The sequence below is a fragment of the Triturus cristatus genome, chromosome 3_1, assembly GCF_964204655.1.
Source record: "Triturus cristatus chromosome 3_1, aTriCri1.1, whole genome shotgun sequence".
Classification (NCBI taxonomy): domain Eukaryota; kingdom Metazoa; phylum Chordata; class Amphibia; order Caudata; family Salamandridae; genus Triturus; species Triturus cristatus.
The window spans coordinates 459240832-459267162 of NC_140583.1; the positions used below are offsets into that span (position 1 = coordinate 459240832).

The following is a 26331-nucleotide window of genomic DNA, read 5'->3' on the forward strand; positions in this document are numbered from 1 at the left end:
TTACTGGTTTGGAGTGTTGACAGCCAATTAAAATAAAGCTCGTGGTCGGGAGGGTCCGCGGATCCTCCGTGCCTCTAAATATTGAAACTCATTTTTCGATTTTGTCAGCAACTACTGAACGGATTTACACCATTTAAAAAAAAAGTCTCTTTCTGATCCAAGGGCTACCTTTTTGCCAAATTCGGTGTAATTTCGTTCATCAGTTCGGGCTGTAGCCGTGTGTAAAGTTTCCCATGGGAATTAACATGGAGAAAACACATTTTGGGACCCCCCTTTTTTCTCAGCCCCCGCTTGCCGAATCAACGCGAAACTTTCAAGATAGGAGCTGACCGGAGCGCCCCACTACTTTTGAAAATGTCGCGAAGATTCATCAACCGGCGCCAAAGTTATTGGGAAAAGAAAAAATGCTTTTTAAATATTTTAATAGAAACAAGGTCCTGACTAGAACTACCTACTGGCGACCGCCAGTAAAATATATCTCATGCGATTGTTTGGCCGAAACGCGTCATGGGCAGCACGAGCACAGATTAAAACTTCCAAATATCTTGGCACAGGATAACTCTGGAGTCCGTTGCATCTGTTTGCGCGCTGATCGGCGTTGGATGCATGTTTGGTTGATTATATATATATATATATAGAAAAAACTAGCTGGCTCCAATCTAATGGGGGTTTCTTTAGATGCAAAACGTGCAAAGCTTGCACACATGGGCTCAACACTAAATATTTCAATGATGGGTTCAGTGACAGAAAATATGATATTGAGAAGGTTTTAACTTGTAAAACTGAATACGCTATATACGTGCTCCAATGTACGTGTGCACTTAGATATGTAGGGAGCACCAAGCTGGAGGTACATAAACGTATCCTACAGCACCTGAGGGCCATTACGAACCAGGACAACACCTACCCTGTGGCGCGACATTTTAAAGATGTACACCGTAGCAATAACAAAGACTTAACTTTTTTTGTTATTGACTCGGTGCCACCGAGTAGACGTGGGGGGAATCGAGAAGCTAAATTAAGATAGATGGAAACTAGATACATACTCCAGCTGAACTCAAAATCCCCGATTGGTCTTAACGTCACAGAAGATTTGCACACCATTTTACATTAAAACCTTCCTAGATTTTATATTTATATGTTTATGTATTTATTTTTATATTTACGTATTTATATATCTATATGAGCTGACAGAGGGCAATAAACAGTAACAATGCAATTTAAGTCCGGCTATATGATTGGTATCCAATTGACCCATTAGTGGTCATTACTAAGAGGTTTTTATTAATGTGGGAAATTATTTTTACCTTTTTTGTAACCTATTTATTGTTCTAATGTAATAAATAGTAACCAATCTTGACAATATTTTTAGCCAGTACTTAAAATGTTCCAATAGAGCATATACCGCACTATCATCATATACACCTGTGTGGTTGGTATAGTTAACTATACTGAACTACTATTTCCAACACACTCTACTCTCTTGTTAAATTACTGCAGCCCTAGTAAATGAGTTTCATAAAGTACCCATATCATTTGGGGGTCTATTACCTTTAGTATTGGGTGACCACCGAGTTGGATGTACCGGTTTTTTAAATAAACTTCCGGAGGATAGATTATTCCATCACTTCTTGCATCACCAGATACTGTTTAATTATATCTTATTCTACATTATAGAATGGGAAGTTGGGTCAAAGGTTCGAAAAAAGATACCTGTAGCTGGGATCAGCTATGGATATCCTTCCTTACTTGCATTTTCATTGCACTGAGTTTTTAACCATATCGTCAATGTTTATAAATGTATTTTTATATATTTTTACAGGTTGTCATGTATAACAATTTTTAATGCATTTTGATTGAGTGTTAAATTATTGAATATAATGTTAATTTATTGGCATTTTTTTGCACTCATCTTTCTACCTCAAACTTGCGCACAATTGCAGGGATCTGCAATTAGATGGGTATTAGGATTATGATACATGGAGGTTTTTTGGAGTATAATTGGGGATTTATCCCGTTATTTGATTACATAATACTCCATTAAAGAGAGGCATTCTTGTGGGTATTTTACCAATCAGTTTATGCTAGTATATATAGCAAGATTACAAAATAGACAACGCAAATGTTTGTTTAATATATATTTGCAAACCAAACACAAGTCTGTCTTCCCTTTCCATGTTTTAACCACATCACGTGCCCAGCAAGGTTCTTCCTATTTAAGGAAGTGATGTATTTTCACTTGTTGTCATGTGATCAAGGCTCAGGGAGAGCCGAAACGTTATGACGACATCGTTGCTGTTGAGTGAATAAAACTCTTTGCACTACAGAAGGTGGTCTGTGTTTGTGTTGTTGAGCGGAGGCTACGAGGAGGCAGCCCTGCCAGGGATACAACTGAACTGATATATATATATATATATATATATATATATATATATATATATATATATAGTTAGAAATTAGATTTCTGGTTGGCTAAGGCATGCGCCAAAGCCAGGCAGAAACCACACCTCTAGTCAGGTCAAGGTAGTTACACGCTGAAGATAACCCCTGCTCACCCTCTTGGTAGCTTGGCACGAACAGTCAGGGTTATCCCAGAGGCAATGTGCAAAGCGTTTGCGCAACACACACATACAGCAGCAACACACTAGGCACACCACATAAGAAACTCCACACAAGGTTATATCAAAAATAGCCTTTGTATTATCATAAACACCTTAGAAACATAATCACACAATATACACTGTGCCAACTGGCACTGGGCAATATCTACAGGGGATTACATGCAGGACCAGGCCAATCGGCCACGGTCAGAACCATCAGAATGCAAATATAAAACACAACCAGTAACCACTGGTACCATAATGACCTAAGGATTATCATATTAGCATAAACCCACATTAGGCCCAAACCGTCAGCCTAAACACATTACGCAATGGGCCTCACCTGCATAAACACATTATGCGATAACCTCATAAGCATAACCACATTATGCTAATAGGTACCACCCCAAAACATCATAGCATAACATTAGGCATTAGCATAAACGCATTATGCAACACTCATGGTGCAGGAATCACATTTGGCAATAATCAGATCAGGCATAAACAAAAATGGACCCCAGACCAACTGGCCTCTCATAGGGGGCCCCAATGCCCTCTGTCCACAATGTCAGGGTTCGGCTGCCGCTGCAGCAACATCAACAGTGCGCAATGGTGCAGGCATAAATGCTGCAGCTGCCCACTAATTGCTGGGCAGCTGTGAAACTCTGTAGGCATGGGCACTCTGGGTGCCCTTTAAACAAATATGCCCAATCGTTGCAGCCGCCTGCGCTATCGCAGGGCAGCTGGGAACAAGCAAATAGGCGCTGGTACAACTGTGCCCTCGGGGCCTCACTGGGGCTCTCCAAATACACTTGCCCTCATCATTGCAGCGAAACTCTAGCAAGCGGGGCAGCTGTAGGAAAATCGACAAACTGGAAGGTACGGGCACTACTGGCCCTCAGGACTCTCACTGAGGCCCTAGAAACAAATGGCAACGGAGCGGCCCTCTGGCAGGTGGGGCCGCTCAAGACAGAGGCATTGGCACCAAGTGGGACTGCGGAGCCCTGTTCACAGGGCTCCTCCTGGGACAATTCACTCTGTCCCCCATCGTGTGCCCTCTACAGCCCCCACTCACCGGGGCTGGTCTGGATCCCTGGAGGCTCTCCTCTAGCTGCGGGACAGGCGCCACCAGGTGCCGCATCGGGCCAGCAATTGGTCCTCCTACCTCGCTGGGGAGGCTTCGGCAGCGTTTTCTTCGCCCGGTCCCCCTTCTGGGAGCGGGAGTTTCACATGGAGCCTGCGAAGCTCCGGACAAACCAACCCGCCTCCCTTCCTCCAAGACGAGGAGGGGGCGGAAATGAAGCCCGCAAGGCTCCCTTCTCTGGCCGCATTATGCGGCATCCATGAAGGTGGGGTGGGCTCCTGCCAGACTTCCTGCCCCCCATGAGGCCCCGACCGCTGTCAGGCAGACACGCCTGGCTTCCTGGTCGCTGCGGGCCGTGGCAGTGATTTACAAAAGTAGGCAAATAATGCGGGGTGGGCATCCGCACATAAAATAACACATAAGCGGGGTGGGCACCTGCCAAAAATAGCATGAGAGTGGGGTGGGCACTTGCTCTCCACAATAAATTAGTCGATGCGGGGAGGGCACCCGCGATGAGGCATCACGGGAGAACCCCTCACGCCGGGATTCCCTCCAACAGGACAAGCAGCTCAGCGCTGCAAAAACCCACGCATTCCTCCTTCTTTGGGGCAAGTTAAAATAAAGCATAACGCTCACGAGGTACTAGATGCAGCAAAGATCCTGCATGAGAAAGAATAAGTCCAGCAAAAGTTCCTCCAGGTTCAGGGGCACAGCTGGGCCCAGGGAGGCCAGCACACAGGGCCCTCCAGCAGGGAGGTAAGCCCCCAATGGCAGTTTCCCCTGGGCCCCAGCAGCAGCACGCCTGCTTGTCAGGAACAGCACCAAAGTAGAGCACCCTTCATGGGGTCACAGCACCTATATTTATATGCATATTCCTTCTTTGTCTGCGCTGGCACAGGGACTTGGGGGGACCAGCTAGAACTCGTTCTTGAGCACTCTCTTTACAATGCTCACACTCTTCTTTGGGAGATGGGGGATCGGCCATCAGATGCACAACAGTGGGGCGGAGCCAGCATTCACTAGGGCAGGCACCATCCTATTCAGGGACCAGGGATTACTCCTCCCACTACTCCCAGCACAGATGTCCCATTCAGCCGAGTGCTGACTCACCCTGCCTCTCCTGGAGCCACACACCTCCCAGCCCCTGTCACTCACAAGCCAGACATGCAATTCACATCAGGCAGGCAGACACATGGCACACAGAAATGCCAACTTCTAAAAAAGCATTTCTAAAATAGTTATAATAAATCTGCTCACACCATTGTGTAGCATTTATTATTACTATTTCAAACATACCAAACTTGACAATGCTGCGCCGCTCATATCAGGAATTACCACTGAAACACTTATCAGGGAATACCCTATGCCTTCCTATGGGAGTGCAGTCCCACATTAGTGAGAAACCAAAATGACTGTTTGTCACTACCAGGAGCTGTCACACACTTAAGCCTTTGCGTGCGTCGGACGGCCCCTGGCCGTCTGACGTCGCGGTGGGCATGTGTGGAGGACGGCCGGGGCCGTCTTAACCACGCTCAGTTATGAATCACCCGCACCGCGGCGGAAATCACGACGCGGTCAACGGGTTAAGATACATGTCCTATCTTTTATCTACAATGCACCCTGCCCATAGGCCTAGCTGGGGCCTACCTTAGGGGTGACTGACATGCAGAAAAAGGGGGGTCACGGACATGGCACACACTTTAGGTGCCACGTCACAGCGGCAGTAACAATGCGCGCACAGGCCATGCAATGGCAGAGGCCTGGGATAGGTTTAAGAAAGGCTACTTTGGTGGGTGGCGCAATCAGCGCTGCAATCCCACCAGTAGCATTTAATTTACCAGCCCTGGGTATATCCTCTTCCATGCTCATGACGTCTCCCGGCCGTCATGAGTCACAATGGGCGTGTGCGGACGACGGCCAGGAGACGTCATGACCACGCCCGCGATTGGAATGTCCAGCACTGCGGCGGAATTTGCGCCGCAGCGAAGAGGATATGGGATACCACTTTACAAGGGACTGACAGGTAAATTAAATAGGCCAAACAGGTGTGGATCAATCTTAGCATATTTAACACAGAGAGCACACACACTTTACACTCGACATCGAAGGAATTGCTATTCGCCTCTCAGCAAGTTTCTTTTCAGCAAAGCAGACACGGACCCAAGATTGCGTGCTTAAGATAGCTTTTAAATGTCGGCCATTACGCGTTTCAGTCCTCAAGGGACCTTGATCACATGACAATGCCATCAGTGTTGATAGGCCATTTAAATTGCTACACTTTTGCACGTGACTGATGATGTATAGTGAAAATAGAAGAAACATTCACATACTTTCATTGTCTGAAACAGAACTCCGCTTTTTTTTCTCTCAAACAGCACAAGTAATTACCATTCGTTTTGGATGTAACTTGCCCAAAATTAGATTTATAAATCAAAAAGGAAATAGTCACAAATTGATAAAGGGTTAATAAATAACCTTAAATACAGTTCAAAATTAAAATGTCTTATGAACCATCTAAAAACGTTTTTGAATATTGTAAAAACATTAATAAATATTCAGATCTTTAAAATGACATTATTTTCCTTATAGGAGCATACATATATATATATATATATATATATATATATACACCTATCTATACATCTATCTATATATTCACACACACATCTATCTCTATCTCGATCTTGATCTCCCTCTACACACACACACACACACACACACACACACCTACACCTATTGTGGAAAAGATTGGTTTTATAAATGTTGAACCGGAGAAGGAAAGCATACCGTGTCACCCTTAGGAGAGTGTGTGCATACAAAAGGATTGGTTTATTTTGCCTATTTTTAGGTCTCGCCTGACCCAGCACATGCGCTGGTCTGGCGAGACTTTTTGTGAGGGCTTAACATTTTTTTACCATGGCCAGCCTAGAGCTACAGTGCATGTGTGCGGGCGTGCGCCGTGTTTGATCGTGATCGCGATCACTTTCACTTTTGCGGCCGCTTTCATGTTCTCTGTGAGCCAATGCTTGTTTCAAATGGGCCTTGCGCGCGTAGCCTCTTGCCTATATATCTTTCGGGCATACATTTGATATCAGTGTCCATTTACCCGCCTCTCAATTCGCAGTGTCTCGCTGTACTGACAGCTGTCTTGATACACTATTATACTCCGGGTGACCCGCCTTCTCCTCCTCCGCACACCTCCCCCATTTCATGCCTTACTGTCATGTGCATAGTGCAGATCACTGCCTTAGCGTCGCCATGGAAACAGAATGCACGCAATCACTGCCTCGTCTCACGTGCACCCTTCGCCATCTCGAACTCTGTCCTAGCCCTGTCTCTTGGGCTCTGTCTGTTGACATGTAGTTGCATACCACCACTTCCTGTCTGGCTGTCCATGCGCACAGCAATATCTTCTACTGTGGCTGCTAAGCCCCTCCCGTCTCCTAGCAATACGTAATCCACTGACAAGGGGTGGATCATGGGGTGGGAATATTGTACTTTTCTTGGTGCACATGTTGCACAGGGCCGATTTGGGTGTACACTGGGAGCTCAGATATATGTAAAAACGTTTCCCTCAATTTGCAACTACTAAGTAGTTACTATATTGTGGGCCTGCATGAATGTGCAGTGTGCTTTCTTAAGCAGCATTGACACTCTCCAAATGAGATATGCAAAATACATTTAAATATGCCGAGGGTTATGTACATGATTTACATATTCAACAGGATCTTTTTTGTGAATCATGTGCAGCGTGCGCATGCGTATGTTATCACTTTCAGTGGAGACTGACTTACACGACACCAAGGGCCAATGAAAAACGTGCTGCCCCAGTGTTATTCCATATATTTATGAGTTTGCCACATTCACCGCATAATGTATCATCTTCTCCATAACCTATTTCTATCTCTAGCGGATAAAAAGTGAGAAAATTGCTTGTCATGGGGTTAGGTGATCAGTGCTGCAACACTTTACCAACAAAGATAACTGGTCACCCTCAGTTGTTGATTGCAGCCATCAGACATAACTGTTGCATTGTTCGCCCCCGTGTAATTTAGTCAACCTACCTTATTAATTTGACACTCCACTGTTAATATTTCCAGGGGGCTTGCTTACCTTTCAGAAAGCTTTGGGACGCAGCCTGACCCCCGAGTAGCATAGTGCCGAAATTCACCTTCTAGCGTGAGTCTCTGCGCTATAGTAAGTGCCCATAACATAATGTTAAAAATAAAACCACAAGTCCCACAATGCCTAGTGCGAATGACTTAAAAGCCATGAAGGGCTGGTTTCATTCACGAGTCAGGCAACTCAGTAGAGCGCTTTAGGAGCTCACAGTGTGTACCTCTGCTGGGGAATCGGATCGAGCTGCAGAAAACCAACAAAGTAAATGCTTTGCTTCGTTTTTAATGCTGGCTGCATTTTATAGACAATACTAGGTCTGTCGTTGGCTGGCAGCCCTTTGGCTTTGTCAGGGCCTGTTCATGTTTTGTCGTTGTTTTAAACCGTTATTACTGGGAAACTGCTCGCCCCTTACAAATATAACAAGCATTGGCACAGCTAATAGGTCTCGCCTTTGGGACCTTATAAGTTTTTAGCCATGCAACAGTTGATGTTGTTGCACCAAGGATATTGTGCTGCATAACTAAATACTTATAAGGTCCCAAAAGCGAGACCTATTGGCTATGCCAATGCTTGTTACATCGAGCCATCAATCCTCCTCCTCATGACCTCCAGGTCCACAAAATGGGACTGACTTGCTTTTGCAAAGCAGCTTCCCTACAGAGATGAAAATTACAAGGTTAATTAGCGCCGGCTGTACCCCTCTTGCGAAGGTCCTGCCTACCAATTCAGTAAAGGTGCTAGAAGGGTGAATTTTCCTCAGTAGAAAGAGTAGATATGGGGATTAGGCTGGTGGTATGAGAATTTCGAGGAGAATGTCAAGTAGTTATGTGAACTGATTTGCACACCCACAAAATCAGAACGGTGTGGGTAATCATGAACACTGCATGACCGTCAAAGGCTATAAACCACAAAAGTAAAGATGTTGTAAACCGAAATCACCAATTGGTTGATGCATGTTGTAGGAGTTTGCTTACTCTAAAAGTTTATGATAGAACTTAATCTACATTCGTCACTTACCTTTCAGGCTGCCAACACACTAACATTTAGTCAAGATTTTCAATCCACCTGAATCTAGGAAAATACGTTTTTCCTGCAGTATCTCCTCTCCTGGGAGGTACGACTTGTCCTGCTACTTACCAGATCTTTTTCCTGAAGTTCAATTTCCAATTCTTGGAGTCTTTGGCTCAGCTGCAGGTTCTTTTCTTTTTCTTTATTTATCTCCTCACACTGGGCTTCCAGTTCTTCGATCTGTAAGAATACCAAAATGGAAATATTTTGTTGCATCAGAAACAACAAATGATTATATGGAATAGAAAACACACTGAGGGTTTATTAATGCACAGAAATTGCAGCAGTCACAGCTAAAGATGAAGTAAACCACTACATGATGAAACTTCCACAATATAAACCACCTGAATCACAAGGGATACTGGTAGTGTACACTCCTCTACCCATGTGACTGCTTGAGACACATTATGAATTCATGACACAGTTCTAAGGCAAGGTTAAGTAGCCAATTACAACTCAGTTGTGCAAAAGCACCAATCTGCTGTCATAAAAGGCAGATCTGGGCACACGGGATCTGGAGGCCCCTATGCCCACAGACATTTTACTGCCGCAGACGTTCAGCCACCATTGAAGGTTTTCTGCATCAGTGATTTAGTAGCAACATGGTTGGTCATAGAAGTGGGGTGGCCATGGGGAAGGTAGTAAACAGCTGAAAAGTCAAAGTAAGTGTATATATGGGGCAGAAACAGTTCAAGCAACTGCAGATGGTCTGGCTATGCCCCTAATATGTAGTTTATGTGAACGGAGACCTATGACTTGTGTAGATTCTCACATCTACTTCGGAATTTTTTAAATCACAAAAACTGAAATGGAATGGTCCTTTACTTTAATAAATATTATCCATACCACTATTTATTAACTTCAAAAAACATACCACATGTACTACTAGCACTAATTTCCTTGATAATTCATATACAGCAAAAAACTACTACCACTACTCTTTGCAATACTACTACTAGCATTACTAATACTAGGATTACTGGTGATGCTACATCAATGGCAACTACTATTGCTATTATCTCTATGACTACTTCAGGCTCTCTCGCTCTCAGACCCCTGCCTTAATCTACATTCATGTGACTCTGCAAATTACCCACAATTTATTTCAAAGATCACATTTACAACCTATCCTTTAAAAGCCATAAGCAATTGTGCAAAAGAAATTGGCGCCTAATCGTTTTTTTCAATATTGTATATATTTGTTTTACATTTATGGTTTTGTAATTTGTACACTTGGTTTATTGTTTTTGACTGAACAGCGTATCCCCAATTTCAGACTAATATAGAATGATCTAGAAAGTGTTTTGATATACATAAAGAAAAGGTTGAATAAATAACCAGATCCAATGGGGTTTAAACATTGGTTCTTTTTGTGTCCGTTCAAAGTAGATAGCTGCTCACTGGAATAGTAGCCAGGTCACTCTTGTGTTGAACTTTGTAAAAGTGGCACTTTCAGACCTGCAATTTAAAAAACAACTTCACTTAACCCTTTCGATGCGCATGACGGAGCGGTTCCATCATGCGCATCGGTCGTGCTGTGTGGATGACGGAACCGCTCCGTCACGGCCCCGCCCGCGCAACGAACCTTCAGCGCGGCACGGTAATCCGCGCCGCGCTGAAAGGGGTTAAAGAAGTGTTTTTAAATTGTGAGTCCAGAGAAAAAAACTCCAATTTTCTATCTGCTCCCAATTAGCAGACACACTTGTAAAGTGTTGCAAGGCAGCTCCAATGCTAACCTATGGGAGAGATAGGCCTTGTTGTAGTGAAAAGGGAATTCAGCAGTTTTTCACTACCAAGACACGTAAAACTGAAAGGTACCGGTCCTACCTTTTAAATACACTGCATCCTGCTCATGGGGAAACCTTGGACGCACCTTAGGGGTGCCTTACATATAATAAAAAGGGACGTTTTGGGCCTGGCAAGTTGACTTGGCAGTTTAAAACACACAGGCTCCGCAGTGGCAGGCCTGAGAAATGTTTGAAGGGCTATTCATGTCGGTGGCACAATCAGTGCTACAGGCCCACTAGTAGCATTTGATTTACAAGCCCTGGGCTCATGTAGTGCACTGAACTAGGGACTTGCCAGTAAATCATATATGCCAATCATGGAGAAACCAAATGCCCTTACATTTTAGACGCTGAGCACATGCACTTTTGCACTGGTCAGCAGTGGTAAAGTGCCCATAGTGCCAACACCAGCAAAAAAGAGTTTCAGCACAGTCACAAACAGGAGGTCAGAATCAAAAAGACAGAGGAAACCACACCAAAATGTAAGAGCTAACAAAAAACAAACAGCATGCCTGTCACTCACACTTCATCCATCACACCGTTTAGTGCTGCATCCTAAAACATGATAACCGCACTTCAGTGGACCTCAAGCACAACATGGAAACACTTAGGATCAAAAGAAAGATAATATTCTTCCAACCCAACATTCTACATGGTGTTGTGTGCTACCCATGTACGTACGCACTTCAATGCCCCACATAGGGGTAGTAAGCACCATATAGATGTTGTAATGCAATATTATAATTCAGGCAACACCAACACTAGTTCATCAGTTATTTGTAATATTGCTGTGGTTAAAACCAGGACTCTTTTCACTGTTGTTAATATTACTGGCACCCCTACAAAGGATATTAAAAGGTACTTCAGATAAAGCACCTCAATGTATAGAGTATGCTATAAAACTGACTTAATATAAAGTGTACACAGTCAGTTTTCCCTTGAATAGATGGCTTTTCAACCTGGAAGTGTTTAATTGCTGGCAGAAATACCTCTTAAAAGCGGTTAGCATTCCACATAGTTAGACAAATGCATCAGATTGAATTTGTCGGTGGCCCACATTTCATACAATGAATACGTCCAGCTACAGCCACAGATTGCTCTGTAATGAACTGCAGTGTTTCCACAGTCTCTTTGGCAGATTTTTGATTCAGGGTCACTGGTTTCTTTGTGTGGCAACCATTATTGTCCATAAGTTCAAAGTGGATAAAAATATCTGGATACGTTTAGCCGGATTGTGTGACTGTGATATCCAACTCATTTTTGAGCGAAGGTTCCAAATAGTACAAACAAAAAAAAAATGTAGCCCTGTTAATGACCCATCTTATCCCTTCGTCTATGAATCAAGGACAGTGCCGGAACCGGCAAAAATTCAATGTACTCGGGGATCCCATAAATTGGGGGTCAAGGCGTGGAAGAGGAATGGAGACGGAGTCAGGAGGGGCTCAGTTTGAAAAGCAGGGTCTGACAACATACATTGATTTTTTTTTTAAACGTCTGCTAAAAAAATAAATTGCCAACAAGGGCAAATGTGACAGCAAATCTGTTCTAGCTTAATTAATTGGTCACAAAGGGGCTGCATTGTATGACCAGCAATATTGAGGGGATTATAACAGCAGTAAGATTACTCTGGTGGTTAATGCACTTCAGGGAGAGTACTGCGTTTTGTGCAGTCACAGTTTTGACTCAAAGTAGCATAAAGGATTAAGGTGCCTGCTGCAAAGCACATTGTGTAACATGCAGATCGCGGATTTGTTTATTATGTAGATAGGTGAGTGTGCTACTGCTTTTGACACAGAGACCACTGTTACTTCCAGTTCAAAAGCTGCAATCCGTATATAATAGGGTTATCTATTTAAGGACATCAGTGCGCTGCATGCAAACTGTCAGGCGGGGTATTACGCAGCCGCAACCCGTTCAGATAAGAGCGGTGGGGCCTGGTGAGGAGGGGGGGGGGGGGGGGGGAGCGGTATTCGACAGACTACCATGAGGGGAAATTGAATAAATAATTACATTTCCCTCGTCTGTTGAAATCACCTGGCCCCCACCGCTCTTACCTACACGGGCCGTGGTTTGTATTACACCATGAATCTGCCACATGAAGACTGGCAGTATAGACGATGTGCACATTTGTGTTTAATTGCGCATATAGGGGGACGGTGGAGGTAGGTGGTGGGGGGGACCGCAATGCGTGCCAGGTGCAGCAGGACATGAGTCAAACAAAAATAAATCTTGACTGCTGTGTGATCCAGCGGTGTGTGTGGGTAGTCTGTGAGCAACATGTTTGTATATTACATATATGTAAAGCAGTGAAAATACGTGGGGCCCAATACTACAACTGCACTATCAAACCCATATTCAAACATTAATTGCACAGAACAAAGGTAAAATTCAATGTTATTATCAAAGTACAGAAAAACTAACAGGAGAAAAACAATGTCTATTGCCCAACAGGTGGCACCAGTGCCGTCTCAAAGCATGGGCACTCTGGGCAGTTGCCCGGGGATCCCACGAGTATAGGGGCCTCATGCAGACTAGAATTTAACACTCATTTTCCATCAAACATTTTTATTCCTGTGAGTGGTTGTGTAGGCAGTGGCCCAGTACACAGCATTGCCCGGGGGCCTATAATGCTGTTTAGACAGCCCTGGGGTGCACAATACAATGATATTACACTGAAACATTAATAATACGTAAGGAGTTATCTTCAATGTGCTTTTACCTTAATGCATAACTTTAACCTCTTGTATTCTTGCTTTAGATAAATCATTTTGTTGGAAAAAAAATGACACAATGAAAATGCCATAACATAAACCACATGCAGAAGTGCGGATTGCAATATGCTGTGATCTGCAAGTGTTGAGGGAAGAGATATCACCATCAACTCAAGGTTTCACCTCTCATGAGTCACAGCCCCTCCACACGCTCATCAGTGGTAAGAAATAGGACATCCCATTCTGTGCACGAGCAGTTGATAGATCGGGTGAGTGAATCCACTTGGACTGACTCCCTCTTTTCAGCCCACCGAGGCCTAAACCCACATTTCCCAGATCACAGATGGAATCTGGCCCACCCTGCGTAAGGGGAGCTTTTCCCGGATGATGGGGCCCACCACTGGCATGATGAGTCATTCCTTGCACACTGTGACCAAAGCAGAAGCCTGACTGAAAGCAGAGCTATGAGTGAAGATTTAACGAACATCAGTGCAATCCTGCACTGCATAAAACAAGCTGCGTAGAGATAGGACAGGTCCGCAAATGTGGACATCCCTGAGAAAGTGTAAAGCACGTCTTAAAAGATTAGGCACATTGAACAAAAGTTGCATTTTAGGAAAAATTCCACTGACGCAAATTAATACATGGTTATTTAAAATTATACTTCCCTAGGATAATAATGTATTCTAATGATTACCTTATTCCTGAGTTGATCATTTTCTTCTTTACAAGTTAAAAACTGCTTTTTCCATTGCTCCACGCTGGCAGACGATTCCTGAAGCGCAGATGATAGTCTAGCGTTGCTTTCTCTTAAAGTTTGCAACTCGGTTTCCCATTTTTTCACATTCGAGGAGCTGTAAAATGTAATTATTTAAAATAATGTTTTTCGGAACACCCCTTACATTAATTTTTGCAGCTTATTTCGATGAGAAGGAAACAGGAAACTTCGTTCAGGTGTTTTGTGAAACTTCACACCTGGCACAACATTACACAAGCATGCTCAATGCCAACCGTTTTGCCATTTGTTTAATGAAAACGTTTAGATCTAGTTTCATTAATACACCATATTGCCACTACAACAGGCAGAACTGAAAGCTTTCATAACACAAACAGTAGATCCAGGTGTTAACGGGAGGAGACACACAAGTTCCTAACACAGAACAAGAACACAGTTAGCATCAGTGCCAGCTTCCCTGGCACCGACTCTAACAATGGTGCCACTCTTTCTACACGCATTGGTAATGTGACATTCTATGAAGGAGGACCCGTAGGCATCTCTTTCCTTGCCCACAAACTGCCACTCCTCTCTGACTTCTACAGCATCCGATCATTCTCACACTTCTTATCTTTGAGCTCACCCCTCTCCTTAAACGCAGGCCTACCGCACCATCACCTCTCATGTGCCTTTTCTCTAGCTCGCACATCCTCCACTCAGCCCCATTATTTTTTTTCACATACTGCATCTCTCTCCATCTTCTGACACCCTCATCTCTTCCTCTGTCACACAGCCTAGTTCACTACTTACAGGCACATCACTCTCCTTATCCTAATACTTCGCTCAAAACTTCCTGTCCCACTTGCTTCTACTATTCTCCTGTCTTCCACACACTATTACCAAGCTGCTATCTGCCTCACTCTGACTGCATCTACTTACGCACAAGTATCTTGCACTAAAGACACACACCTTACCTCCTAAAAATGCAACTTTCTTTCATAAACCCTTTTCATACATCCTCTTCCTCCTCCTTCCCCCTTACTTTTTCTACGTTTTTTTTTTCATCTCCTGTTTCTCATATGCACTTTCACAATCTCAAACACCGACTTTCCAAGAATGGCTCGGTTTTAAACATTAGAGCAAGTGTAGAATGATACATTTAAGAATGTGTATGTAAACACACAGTAAGGTGCACCAAATAATATCTAAAACAAATAAACAGAAAAAGAGGGGTTTCCAATTAATCTATAAATCTTCTTTTTATGCAGTGTGTTAATTCATAAACTAACGCGTTTCGTACAACACGCTGGATTTCAGGGCATAAAGCAAAATGGGCAGTTTCACCAATTGTGGTGTGGATTTATAAATCCGTCCAGAGTTCCAGGCAGATCACAGATCTGAAACGTGTGCTAAGAATAATATGCTCACAAATTAAAACAAGGCATACAGTAACTATAGCCAAAATATCTGCTGAAGGCCTATTGCAAAACCTTCCAAATAGAAGAAAACCTGGGGTCAGTCCACCCTAAAGAGCACCAGGATCAAACACTTAAGCAGCCGGCGTGAGTGCCCAATACTTGTCAGATAATCCGCAAGGGCGCTCTTCGTGAGCATATTATTCTTCGGAACTTGCTGGGCCAAAGATCAAAGAAACAGCACACATGCAACAGTTTGGTGTGTAGGGAATTTGTAGTGAAGACTCCACACCAGGCTACAAATTTGTCCCAACGCCCTGCTTAAATACATTTTGTAGAGGAACGCCTGGCTGTGGGAATGACACTGACAACCTCAAGAGGTAGATCGAACACAGTCAACTGCTGCTGCTCAATCTACTGCTGCTCAATCGCCACAGGTGGAGGTGAAGGTGTAAATTAAACAGGTTCAAGTGAGCCCACTGCTGTGACAGCAGATCCTTCTAAACAGTAGCCTGGTCAGAAGACAAATGCTCGTGCCCAGACATTTCCGGCACCACAGTGTCCTTGGTGACCTGCATGATGTTGACTGGATACCCATCCTCGGTCATGAAAGAACGAGGATGACTTCTGCAGTGGTGGCAGGGCTACACCAGTCATCTGGGTGGCCTTGGAAAGGTTGGGCTGCTGAGGAAACTGCCAGACAGAGGATAAAAGGCACAAGGAGCATGCCCTGGCTTTGCTTTCTATAAAGCATTTGAGGTAAGAATCATCCTTTTTACCAAAGGTGAAGGACCAATCAAAAGGCACATTTCTTAGAGATGCCTGCACATCTCCAGAAAAATCAGTGGACCATAGTCATGCATGATTGATGTCCAACATATGCCTCAAGAAGTCAGTGTCCAGGTAACCCTAATGACATACTTTGCTGCATCCAGTCCATCTTGAATGGTGTGAGCCCAAGAGACCCAAAACTCCTCTGGAACCGCAAGCAAGATCTCAATGCCCATGTACCAAAGGGCATGCATATAATGGCTTAATAGGCAGACCGCATTGACTGACCTCAATGTCAAGCAGTTGGAACAGAATATTCACTTCCTGAATACCTAAATTCTTTTGGACTCCGTGTCTGAAGAGGCTGTGGCGCACGCATTAGGGATGACTTTGTTGGTGGAAGGTTGAGCCACCAAATTCAGGAGTTGGGTGAGGTGTAAGAAAATACTGGTCATCTGGCTCCAGTTTGTAGCACTTAGCTACTTGCCTGTTTACCAGTGGACAAGAGCAAGGCTTCGGCTAAGTACCCCAAAGGGGTGTCAGTCAGGGTTTCATCAAATGGAAGTAAAGGCTCAAATGAGTTGGTCCAGGGTGCAAATGCTCCATAAGGACATTTGTCTTGAACACAACTGAAGGCAGCTGAAGGTCCAGGACACACTTTCATTGGAGGTCCAAGGGTCGAAACCACTTGTGCGCCAGGGGAGGTGTCCAGCTCACTCGCCTCCTGCAAGACCATATAAATATCATGTGGGGGTAAATCATAACCATCATCATTACCAAGTTGAGTGTATCCAAGAGTAAGGCAACCTGGGGTGCTGGAGCAGAGAGAAGGTGCAACTTTGGTTGGAGTCAAAGTGGATTTGGAGCAAGGTTGGAAACTGAAGTCGCAGAGCCTTGACCTCAGACAACATCTGAGCAGGCTCATATTCTGAAGCCGGAACAGAAGTCTGCACCACAGTCGGTGAGGAATTAGAAGTGGCACAGAGGGAGCTGCAAGATGCCTTAAAATAGGCTGCATTGCCTCCATAAAGGTCATGACCTGCTATGGCACTGCCCAGGGGAATTTGGAGTGCAAAGGGGCCCCGTTGAGGAGTTGGGCGCCAGATCAGTTGGCACCTATTCTCCCTTCTAAAATCTTTTTTGGACAAAGAGTAACATGATGGACGAATCCTACTTTGCTTCTTTTTATAATTAGATGTGGACATACCGGATGACTTCGACTGCATAGACTACCTGTCATGGGAGCAGTCTCGGAGCAGGAAGGAGTCCACGCCTTTGACTTAGAGAGAGCAGATCTCAGGTGAGGCCCTAGACATGTTTTTAGGTGGCTGAGATATACAGTTCCATTCAAGGTCCTGGATCACTTTGGGGTGCATAAAGGCACAATCAACATTCAAAGATGCAGAAAGAAAGCAACTGATGGCACACAGGAGTGGCACATGTGTCTCTGTTATTACACCAAACTGCACATAGGAGTACTGCTGTAAAATATTCTGGATCCAGTTCCATGCCTAGTGACTACTCTAAAGGTGAGGAATCCATCAGAAATGCTCTGTTCTAACTTCCACAGGGCAGGTGTCTGGGGCTATTCCACTCGTAAGGCTCTACAGGGAGCAGAAAATACAATTTTAAATATATCAGGGAGCCCAAAACAAAAACCAAGTTTTAATACCCAGAATGAACTTGGGGTGGGGTTTTTGGAAGTTAGAGTAGGCATGGCCCCGTTCAATTATGGTGTAAAATTTGGAACACGCAGGAATTGGGCTTCATTTATAATATAATAAAAGACTGCTTTGCACACAGTAACATGAAAGCTATTCCATGGCTTAAATATATTAAGAATACTTTCTGTGACCTGTGATTAAGGGACTGTTTTGTAGAACCTGATAAGATTCTCCCAAATGCAAAGAACCTAATAAAAGAAAAATACATTGTATATAGCGAGGAAGCCAGTTTCATAAAGGTACTAGACCTGGTCACTGTTCAATTATACACACCACTGTCTACAACCAAAGGTATGGAGCCCTATTTGACCTGGATAAATGATCCAGAACTAAGATTTTATCTCACCAGGCTGTGCGAGAATAAGATGAATCTTTTGGTGGCCTTCCCAGTATCAGGTACCTGGTTCCCATCATTACCCAGTTCTCCTTGGGATGGGAGATCACACCAACCACAAAGCGCTTTATGCTCTTTTGCATCTTATACTCTTCTCTCAGGTCATGGTTTCTGTGTCCTATTTTAAGTGTTTTAGTTTTTTACAGTAATCATCAAAAGGGTCTGTGGTTCCTCCAGCGTCCCAATCAATATGATGCCCAGCATTGAATTTTATTATCCAAGTACTGAAACTGAGAAAGAGATATGCATTATAGCCGAAGTTATTGGAGTTTTTTTTAATTTTTAAGGTTTTTATATGAGAGTTTAAAAAGCTAACATATTATTCTAGTATTTATGTGGACTTTTATACTATTTTCAAGTATTCTCACCTTTCTTTATAAACATGGGAGACAGTTGATAATGATATGGTTTTAATGTGATTTTATGGTTTTGACTGTTTTTTATTGTGCTTTATGGCCGAATAAAGTTTGATGATAATGACTTCCACATAAAGACTCCCATCACCTTTTTCCACATGTCTCTTCGTTCAGGTTTGAGGTTTTATGCTGTCGCTTTCACTCATTTTCCTCTATCCCATAATTTGTTTCCTCTACCTCTTTCACCCTTTTTCTTGATGGCTCCCACAACAGTTAGTCCAAGGAGATGAAACATCTGTGGGTGGACCAATCAACAGTCATGTAGATAGTGAAACATTTTAGAAAGGGATACAGCTTTGTATAGCAGTACTTCTGCGAAATGGAAGGCTACGCCTGGTTATGTATGATTAAAACTACTGAAACTTATAGTATGAGGAGAGTCACAGGTAGGCATGTGCACCGTCTTATTGTAGAGAGTGCTAACCTCCTGCAGGGTGGAAAAAAGCACAATGCTTTTTTATATAACCCTCACCCACCAGGGTTGCCCTTTAGAGGCATGCTTCTTCATAATAAGGTTCCTTCCGTTCCACTATGGAATGGGGTGTGCTACTACCTGCAAATTACATGGGAGCACTGAGTGGTATGCTCTAGATGGTGAGAGGATTGGATTAGGGGGTTTTGGTGAAAATTAAAAATACCTGCCTGGTAGGAGAGCAATGCTTTAATCTGGCCTCCAGAAGGTATGATTAAAAACAGGGAGAAAAATGGAAAGTATGGCTGTAATGACCTTTCCTTTCTACAGGTCTACATGGTTTACTCTGTCTTTTTGACTGTGTGCTGGATTTAATTTTTGCTGGTTTAGGTGCTCTGGGCACTTTGGCATGCCTGATCAGTGCAGAAGAACAAGTGATCCCTGTATAAATTGTGATTATGATCGGTTATCCATGATTGGCATATTTGATTGCTGATAAGTCCCTAGTACAGTATACTGTGTGGACCTAGGGCCTGTAAATTAAATGCTACTCGTGGGTCTGCAGCACTGACTGTGCCACCCACACACGTAGCCTTTTAAATGTGTCTCAGACCTGCCACTGCAGTGTCTGCGGCGCACAGTTTTTTAACTGTCATGTTGATCTAACAAGTGCACCCACTTACTGGGGCCTTACCTCCCCTTTTCTTACATGTAAGTTGCCTCTAGGTTAGACCCTAGTGACCCCCTCTCCTCCGGGCAGGGTTCAGTGTAAGGTAGGACATGTGCTGGAGTTTTACATGTCCTGATTTTTTTTTTTTTTTTGACATGTTTTTATTAGGGTTTTGCATATATTACATCATATGAAACATTCACAGATATGAGTCTGAATCGCTGTATTGTAACATTCTGGGTCATTGGGAAAGACATAGTGTGTGGAAGCTGTAGTCCATTAGCCATCGGGTCTTCCCCGATGGTTCGAGAGATCTGTCCTCCCCTGTGCCGGTATCATCTGGTCTCCCTGGCTAACGCCCTGGTCGTGTCTATATCTGCCGTCTCGATCAGGGGTGAATTTATCTTCCCATCACGGTCTATCTAGCGTCTCCTCTTGTCTCACATTCCCTAGCATGTCGTGTAACTAGAACAACAGAATGTAAACCGCCAACTGGGATCATCTACGCCTGTGAGGCTGTTTGGAAAGGGCCCTGGGGTAGGGGGGGGCCCCCGAAACTGGGTATGTTATGGGAGGAAGGGAGGAAGTGCGTGAAGTGTGGAAGGGGGGGAGGGGGGATGTGAGGCCGGCGGGCGAGGTGCTCCTATGACTCAGTATGTACGGGTTGGTGGTAGGTGTATGCGGTGTGCTTTAAGGCTCCCCAGGGGGGAAGGGAGGGGGCGGGTGGTCGGATTGCCATTTAACGCCCAGCCGGGGGACCGGGTCTGTACATGCCTTCGCTGCTGGGTATGTTGTCTTTCCTATGGGTTGTTTGTGTCTTCCGTTGATCCGGGGCGGTCGGGGGGGGTCGCCGGGGTGCGGGGAGAGGGCTGTGACGTGTCTGGGGTGTCCCCTGTATTGTCTGCTTGCTTAAACAGGATGAGGAGTTGTGCCCACTCCATGGATATCGGGTGTTTGCGGGCGCCCTTCGCTTCCTCCTCTCGTAGCAGTTCCTCCTCCGCCGCTCCCCACTTGAGTACCGCGCCCACCCATGCCGGGCCAGACGGCCCCTCTGGGGCCCTCCAATGCATTGCGATGTTTCTCTTCGCGAGGAGATGGGCCAAGGAGGTGAATTTCCGCTGTACTTTCGCGGATTTCCTCTTCGGGGCGATCCCCATTGCACATTCCTCCCATGTGGGGGTGGACTGGAGTTCGGTCGCGGCTCGAACGGCTCGGTGTACACCGCCCCAGAAACGTTGTATGGCTGGGCAGACCCAAAACATATGTTTGAAGTCGGCGTCTGCCTGGTGGCAGCGGGGACATTCGAATTGTGTATCGGGGTAAAATCGGTGGAGTTTGGCTGGGGTAAGGTACGCCCGATGTAGGATATTAAATTGAATATTTTTAAAGCGCGCGTTCCTGGACACTTTTTTCGGTGACTCCAGGGCTTTGCGCCACTCCGCATCATGGAATGCCCTGCCTGCATCGTCTTCCCACGTCTCCTGCAGTTTGTCCAGGGTGGTGTCTGTGAGCTCCCGGATCGCTTTATAGAGCCAGGTAATGAGATGGCTGCCTGCTCCCATACGCAGCACCGTGTGTAGCACCGGGTGTGTCGGGGGTTCCCCATTGCGCGCGCGCCAGAAACGGTCGCCACTCATCAGCAGCTGTCTGTGTGTCAGAAATTGCCCCTGGGGGAGATCGTGCCACTCCATCAATTGCTCAAATGTCCTCAGTTGCCCCTCTTGGAACAACGCCTCCATTTCCGTGATCCCATGATCTGTCCACACTTGGAGGGCCCTCGCGGTGAAGCATCCGTTCCGTCGGGGGAAGCCCACCAGGGGGAGCAGGGGGGAGTATAGTGGCTTGCCCGTTGACATGCGATGAACCCTCATCATGCATCTGCGGGCGATGGCGACCTGGAGTGGATGCGTGCGTGTCGGTTTGGAGCCCGGCAGGAGCAGTCGGCGGATCTCAGGCATAGGCAGTTTGCCTCTCTCCGTGATCGTCTCCCCCACTTGTCTCTCCGCCGTCCAGTGGGACAGCCACTGGAGCTGTGCCGCGAGGAAGTACGATTCAAAGGAGGGCGCCCCCAGGCCCCCGGCCGTCGTGGGGAGGTACAGTGTGCGCAGCGCTACTCGGTGTCGGCCGCCCCCCCATATCAGAGCCGTCAACAGCGAGTCCAATTCCCGAAAGAAGGATCGCGGCGGGACAATAGGGAGGTTTGTGAAGAAGTAGAGCAGTCTTGGGACCATAATCATTTTTGCCAGAGCGACACGTCCTATGGGAGCTAGTGGCAATGTCTTCCAAAACCCTACCGCCGATCGTAGGCTCGTCAGTGCTCTTCGGTGGTTCCCCTCGAAGAGGTCACCGGGGGAATGATATAGGCGCACTCCCAGGTATCTGGGGGCCGTTCCATCCCATCCCAGCGTCTGATCGCCCAGGGTTATCTCTAGGGGTTCCGTCTGGACGCCCAGAGGGAAGATGGACGATTTCTCCCAGTTGACCCGGAGCCCCGATAGCCCTTCGTACTCCCGGAGTGTCGTCCAGATGGGTGTGAGATCGGCTGTGATGTCGCGGACATATATCAGGAGATCATCCGCATATAGTGACACACAATGGGTGACGTCCGCTATGGGTATCCCCCATGTCTCCCCCTCCCGCCGCAGTCGTATGGCCAGGGGCTCCATCGCCAGGGCGACGAGGAGAGGAGAGAGGGGGCACCCTTGCCTGGTTCCACGGGTCACTGGGAATGGCGCCGATATAAGTTTGCCAAGTCTCACCCTGGAGGTGAGGCCTCCGTACAGGAGTCGAGTATAGGCTAGCAACGTGGGACCAACACCGATCTGCTGCAAGACCTCAAATAGATACCACCACTGCAGGGTATCAAACGCCTTCTCCAGGTCCAGGACCAGGCATGCCGCTCTGGGAAATCGTCCTTTCGCCTGATCCTGAACGTGGAAAAAACGGCGCAAGTTATGTGAGGTGTTACGCCGGGGAACGAAGCCGCACTGGTCCGTGTGCACCAGTGTGGGAAGGACTTGGCTGTAGCGGTCCGCTAAGATTTTCCCTAGAATCTTACAGTCCGTGTTCAGGAGCGTTATTGGCCGGTAGGATGTCGGGAGTACGGGATCTCTGTACGGCTTTAAGAAGGTCACCAGGATCGACGCCCGCATCGAGGCCGGGAGCATTCTGTGGGTCACTGCCTCTTCGTATATGGAGACCAGCCGTGGCGCCAATAGTGCCGCGAATGTGTGGTAGTACTCGATCGGGAGTCCGTCCATGCCCGGTGCCTTCCCGCGCGCCAGGGCTTTGATTGCTTGCTTCACGTCGACCGGCTTAAGTTTCCCGTCCAGGTCCTTCCCGAGCGCGGGGGGGATCTTGGGCAGGGACGCCCCACCTAGGAAACCGGCAAGGTCTCCCGTGGGTCCGGTCCGCGGGGCTCGGTACAGGGCCGCATAGTATGCGTGGAAGATGTGGAGGATATCTGTCTGCGAATATTTAAGTTGCCCATCTGGGGCTTGGAGTTCCGTGATCGGGCGCGGCGCTGTATCTTGCCGAGCCAACCAAGCCAGGAGGGCCCCCGTCCTATTTCCCTCCTTGTGTGTTCGCGTTGCGTACGCCCGAAAATTATATTTGCGCAGATCTCTCAGCGCTATTGAGTGGGAGGATTTGGCCTCTGACAGTTGCGCCTCCGTGGCATCACCGCGGTCCACCCTCTTCGAGAGTTCCGCGAGCCGGGTCTCCGCCCCCAGCAGTGCCCTGTCGAGCACTCTCCTGACTCCCACTACCTGTTGAATGCAGTGGCCCCTGGCACAGACCTTGAATGCATCCCATTCCAGCGAGCGCGTAGATGCCGTGTTGTCGTTTTGTCGAAAATGGCCCTGCATGAAGTCCTCTAAGGTTCGGTGGAATACCGGGTCTGTGAGACATTCCCGGGGCATCTTCCACGTTGGAATCGGGGGGTGAGGGGGTCTCCATCGGAGGACCGCCGTGTGCGCATCGTGGTCCGAGATCACTCTGCCTAGGTAGTCCGACTCCCGAACTGAGGGTAGGAGCGACGTGGAGCATAGGAATCTATCCAGCCTGACCCGTAAATCGTGGGGGACCGAATGGAAGGAGTACAGTTTTGTGGTGGGATGGCGAGTTCTCCAAATGTCTGCTAGTCCCCATTTGTCTACCCAGCTGCGGAGGGCTGTGGCTTGCTTGTATGCGGAGGAGCGGGCTTGGGGGGGGTGTGAACGGTCTAGGTGTGGATCCAGGGTGCAATTATAATCCCCTCCCAGGAGCCACGGGGTCGAAGTGTGATGGGCCAACATGCGTGCGAGTTTGTCCCAATAACTCTCCTGTTCTGTGTTGGGGGCGTAGAGACTCCCTATCAGTAGTTGCTGGCCCTCTAACAGTCCCGTCAGTATCGCGTAGCGGCCCTCTCTGTCCACCAGTCTGCTCTGCTCTTTAAATGGCACCCCCGGCCTGATCCATACTAGCGCGCCCCTAGCAAATGCGGAGTAGGTCGTGGCGCATATAATGCCTCGCCATTTTCTCTGTAGTCTGTCTGCCTCCCCTGCCGTCAGATGCGTTTCTTGTAAGAGTGCTACCTGGGCCTTCTGTCTCTTAATGTATGCATAGACTGAATAGCGCTTGCGGGCAGTGTGCATTCCCCTAACGTCAAGTGTCAGGAATTTTATGTCCGTGTTAGGAGAGTTGTGAGGAATGTTGTGGGATGTCATAATGATATGTCCTTGATGCGTCGCGGGGCCCTCCGCTGCCGTACCCGCCCTCTCTCCCGCCACCTACCGTCTGTCCGTGTACTGTATCGTCTGTGGAGATCGCCATGCCTGCACTGGGAATGACCGGGAAGGAATACAAAGGATGGGGAGGTGAACTGCAACAACTGTGGGAAACAGTCTCAATACTGGGGGCGCATCGCGCAGGGCGATGGGCCCAAACTGGTAGCTTTGGCGTGACTTTAGTTCGTAACCACGGGGGTGGTGGATCCGATGGCCGCCGACTCCCGCTCTGGTGGCGGCCCGTACATCGTTGATGACTATAAATGTCCTGCCCGATGTCGGGCTCAGCGGTTAGTCTGTTCTTTGTGGTTTGCGCAGCCGGGCGTGCTCAATGTAATGCTGATTCTATCCGTGGGTTACTTGTCAGATGAGCGTGTCCGCAGTCTGGGGGGTCACCACAGGGGGCCCTCTCGTGATCCTGGCGTTGCGCTCTTTTCGTCGTCTGAGCTAAAGATGTGAGGGCCACGTTCCGAGTCCGATCCTCTGTCGTGGGGACTCAGTGTGGCTACCGCTTGGAGAGCCCTCCGACGCTCCGCAATAATCTGTGCTAGGTCCGGGGAGCTGGCGGTGGTATTTCCTGTGCGCCGGCTAGTCGGCGTGGAGGAGACCCTTCGGGTCCGGCGGCCTGAGCGCCCGGGCGTAGTCTTCGGGCGAGAGCCGGGGTCATGTCCGGGGTGCTGTGCGTGCTGTTCCGCCCATGTCGCCGCGTCCCCCGGGTCTGTGAAGAAGTGCGTCTCGCCTCCATAGATGACCTTGAGGCGGGCTGGGAAGAGAAGCGCATATTGTATGTTTTTCGAGCGCAGGGTCCGCTTTACTGCCAGGAAGGTGGCCCGTTGTAACTGGACCGCACGGGAGTAATCCGGGAACAGCATGACTTGCTTGTCCTCTAGTTGTAGCCGTCCCCGTTGCCTGGCCGCCCGCAGGATGGCGTCGCGGTCCTGATAGTGGAGGAGTTTGAGCAGGAAAGGACGAGGGGGCATGCCCGGCTGTGGTCTGCGGGCTGGCACTCTGTGGGCCCTTTCCACGGAGAAAAACGCGGTAAGAGCATCTGCTGGCGTGAATGTGGCGATCCAGTCAGAGATGTATTTGACCGGGTCGGGCCCTTCGATTCCCTCCGGCAGGTTCATGATTCGGATATTGCTCCGTCGGGAACGCCCTTCTAGGTCGTCTGTCTTGTTCTCCAGTGTCCTTATCCGTGTCAGTAGGTCCTGGAGCGTGTTGTCTTGCTTTTGTATCTGCGGTTCCAGTATCTGGAGACGGTGCGCGCTTTGTGCCACTTTGTCCGCCAGTTTCCTGTGGTCGTCGCGGAGGAGGCCCAGGTCTGATGACAACTCGCCGAATCTCCCTTCCATTGTCACTCGAGAGTGTTCTATGGCTGCCAGGACCTGGTCTAGTTTTCTGGTCGTGGGGTCCTCTTCGATCGGCCCGGGGCAACGGGGAGGCTTCGCCGACATCGATTCGGTCGTCCTGGACTGGTGAGAAGCCGGTGGCGCCCCCGCCGATTTCTGGCGACCCATCGTAGGGGGGGGGGTCCCTCACCGCGGCTATGGGCTCTTCTGTGCGCTGGTGGACACACGAGCTGGTCCGGTAGGCGCGTTCTTCCCGCTGGTGTGACTCTTCGGGGATCGTTCACTGGTGGCCACACACTAGCTGGTCCGGCAGGCGCGCTCTGCCCGCCG

General features: G+C 47.3%; 1 protein-coding gene across 2 annotated transcripts in view; it reads right to left on the reverse strand.

The window, feature by feature from the left end:
* The window catches only part of HOMER2 (homer scaffold protein 2), a 511148-nt gene that overhangs the window by 166987 nt on the left and 317830 nt on the right, over positions 1 to 26331 (reverse strand). For both annotated transcript variants that reach the window (XM_085644272.1, XM_085644271.1), the window contains exons 6-7: positions 14067 to 14223; positions 8941 to 9051 (exon numbers count right to left, since the gene is read on the reverse strand). In XM_085644272.1, the coding sequence (XP_085500398.1) occupies positions 8941 to 9051; positions 14067 to 14223 (268 nt within the window). The remainder of the gene's footprint in view (positions 1 to 8940; positions 9052 to 14066; positions 14224 to 26331) is intronic.